The 3,560-nt window shown below is 51.6% G+C and overlaps 1 protein-coding gene across 1 annotated transcript; it reads right to left on the bottom strand.

Annotated features, from left to right (window-relative positions):
* Positions 1-1,309: 1,309 nt before the first annotated feature.
* On the bottom strand, positions 1,310-1,831 carry LOC145962386 (uncharacterized). Its single transcript, XM_083083449.1, has one exon. It carries the CDS (start codon positions 1,829-1,831, stop codon positions 1,310-1,312), a length of 522 nt encoding a protein of 173 aa, XP_082939575.1.
* Between the last annotated feature and the right edge of the window lie 1,729 nt (positions 1,832-3,560).

The following is a 3,560-nucleotide window of genomic DNA, read 5'->3' on the forward strand; positions in this document are numbered from 1 at the left end:
TCGTGAAGGAAGCTGCGGTTCTGAGAAAAGGATCCGTACTTTCTCATTACATTTTTACATGTCCCGTACCATGGCACACGCTCACAAAATCTGAGAGATGCCAGGATTTATGGCTGATTAAAAATTACCATGGATTATCGTGGGATGATGGACACGTTTCATATTGGAAATCGAAACGTTTAATTACGACGGCAGTGATGAGTGCAACGGAGGAGGATGATGCGTCACCTCTCGTATACGTTAAAGGGCACGAAGAACGACAATGGCTGGCCGATATACTGGACGATGATGCGAGAAACGATGTTATTATCGAAACTTTGGATGCAGACTATGAGGATGTAGCTTCTTTAAATAAGTTAGATGTTGTGACGTGACGTCTTTTGCGCTCCGTCACAGTGACCCCGCCAGGGGGAAGAAGCGTACGGAGGGTCGTTCCTCGCACCTGAGGGGGGCCGCTTATCCGATCCCGTGATATATCTTTGTGTAGATTTTTGTGTTTGAGATTAAGCGAGCAGAGCGTCCAGACCGATCCTCTTTATTTGGGCCCCTCCTGGGGCAAGTTCACATACAATACTAAATGAGGAACGGTAAAATAAAAAGGAAATAAAAAAAATTACAAGCGTCACGGAAAGAAAAAGAAACAACGAAAACAAAAAGAAAGAAAGAAGAAAAAGAACCAACAAAACAAAACAAACAAACAAAAAAAATCTTTTTAGGGTGCGGCGGCCTCGTCGGCCCATCCCTCTCCGACATCCCTCTCCCATGGCCATCCGTCCCGCAGGAGCGAATCGTCGCGCACTGGTGGCGGAGGGCGGGGTGCCCTAGGGCCCCGTCCCGCGGTGTAGGGCGTCGCTCGTCGGTATGCGCCGCCGCAGCGTCCGCAGTCCCGCAGCGTTACCCCCTGTTGGCCACACCCGTAACAAAAGGTATCAGTGCGGGGCAGGGGGCACTCCGCGTACGGGTGTCGGGGGGAACCGCAGTTCCAGCACCCGACCCCGCACGGTCTGCGTCGCGGAGGGTACTCCCTGGACGGTTCGGGGGGCACGTTTGCGTGGCCGTTGCCACCCCCTGGTCGGTTGTCGTCTGCGCCTGGGCATCCCTCGTCGACGGCCACTCCCGCACCACGGCTCTCCCGGTGATCCAGCGGGCCCTCCGGACTTGCCTGGCTACGTCCCCGAGATCCGTCCAGAAGCCCTCATCGTTAAACTCGATGTGCTCCTAGACGGACCGGTGACGCGACCAGAATTCACGCCAGAGCTTCCGCATCGCCCTCGGATCCATCACGTTTTTCGGCATCTAATGGTCGGTATCAGGAAGGTTGTATGATTTCAGATCCTGGATATGGATTTTCCCGGCGGGCGACATCCAGCTGCTCCAACTCGTATATTACTGGAGAGATCACCCGCACTATCTTAAACGGGCCCTGAAATTTGTGTGCTAGTTTGGCGGCTATATTGTGAGCCGCCGACGATAAAATATACTGACGTTTTAGGACCAGATCTCCTACCTTAAAAGTACGGTTCCGCCTACGCAAGTTATACCCCGAGGCCTGTCTCTCGTATGCCCTGTTCAAACTCTCGAGAACCCATTCCCGTAGGGCCTGCATCTTCTGCATTCGGGCCGCCCAGTTCACGGTATCCCCCGGTTCAATTTCGGTAACCCCCCGGCTGCGCCGGCCCAATGAATGTACTGGCTCCAATTCGCGTCCGAGATTCAAAAAGGCGGGAGACGCTCCCAACGATGAGTGACAGGCAGTATTATACGCGAAACGAAAATCGGAGATGTGTTCGTCCCACTCCCGATGGTCTTTTTCGATAAATGCGATAATCATTGTCTTTAGAATTCGGTTTACGCGTTCAACGGGGTTATCCTGGGTGATATGGGGGCACGGTAGTGTGCGTAATCTGTCGGTTCTCGGCGAATGCTTTCACCACTTTATTGACGAACTCATTCCCGTTGTCTGTCAACAGGAACCTCGGGGCGCCTCATCGGGATATCGCCAGATCCTCTAACGCCTCGGTAATCTTTGGACCTGTCGCGGCTCTCAGGGCTTTGCATTCCACCCATTTCGTAAAAAGATCCTGGATGACCAGAAGGTACTGGAATCCAGCCTTACTGCGCGGTAACGGGCCTATAATGTCGGCAGCTATGGCAGTCCAGGGTCCGTCCGCAATGCGACGTCCCATGAGACCCGCGGGACTCGCCTGCTCGACCTTAGTCCGCTGACATAAGTCGCATTGCCGGATATAACTGGTAACATCGCGAAACAGATTCGGCCAGAAATAGGAAACGGCAACACGCTGATAGGTCTTTTCGGTACCCAAATGGCCTGCTTGCGGCATATCATGCGATTCCCTCAAAACCTCCTTACGGTATTCCTGCGGTATCACCAACTTCCAACGGTCTAAATCTTCTACTATTTCAGAAACTACGCGTTTCGGTCTCAGAAAATATAGTCGCCCCTCGATCACCTTCTATTGTGTGTATTTCTCGGGAGTCGTTATTACGTCCTTATATCTCTTTTGGTACCACTTGTCGGTAGTGTTCGCCAAGTCCACGGTATCTATAGCGGTAGTCACGTGCGCGGAATTTGTCGCGGCCAGTACGGTATCCTCGGTACTATCTGTTTCGAACATTCGGGAAAGCGCAACGGGCACATGGTGTAAGGCACCCTTTCGGTGAATCACCTTGTAATCATACTCTAACAACTCTAACGCCCACCTCGCTAGTCTTCCTGTGGGGTTCTTCAAGTTGTGTAGCCAACGTAAGCTACTATGATCGGTAATGACGGTAAAGCGGTATTTTTCTAAATAGGGTCTATATTTCTGTATTGCCCAGACAACTGCTAAACATTCTTGTTCGGTAACGGAATATCTTGTTTCGAGGTCTGATAAAGCTCGACTTGCAAAGGCTATTACTCTTTCCTCGTCTTCAACGGTCTGCGTCAATACCGCGCCTAACCCCACGGAACTGGCATCGGTGTGCAGAACAAACGGTATCTCGAAATTCAGGCATGCCAATGTCGATGCGGTAACTAAGTGGTCCCTTATTTGTTCAAAGGCGCGACCCTGATCATCCCCCCACTCCCAGCGCTTGCCTTTCTTCAGAAGCCGCGTCAATGGCTCACTAAGGATCGCGAATTGTGGGATAAATCTGCGGTACCACGAGGACATGCCTAAAAACCGCCGCAATTGTTTAATATTTCGCGGTGTAGGGTACTCCAAGATCGGCCGTGTCTTTTCGGGATCCACCGTTAGCCCTTCTTTCCGCACTATAAATCCCAAATATCGCACCTGGGAACGGCAAAATTCGCACTTGTCCGGATTGACGGTAAGTCCGGCGGTAGTGATTTTATCCAGCACTTTATTGAGCCAAGCCATATGTTCTTCGAATGTCGGTGTAGCTATCACGATATCGTCCAAATATGCGAACGCGTGTGGCTCCATTTCCGGCCCTATTAAGCGGTCTAATAACCTTTGAAAAGTTGCCGGTGCTCCCGTAAGCCCGTATGGCATTCGCGTCAAATGATATAGTCCCTTTCCGGGAACGCTAAACGCGGT

Source organism: Camponotus vicinus, unplaced genomic scaffold (assembly GCF_025532165.1).
Source record: "Camponotus vicinus isolate PSW18456_S1 unplaced genomic scaffold, iyCamVici1.0 SCAF_12, whole genome shotgun sequence".
In the NCBI taxonomy this organism is placed as follows: Eukaryota; Metazoa; Arthropoda; class Insecta; order Hymenoptera; family Formicidae; genus Camponotus; species Camponotus vicinus.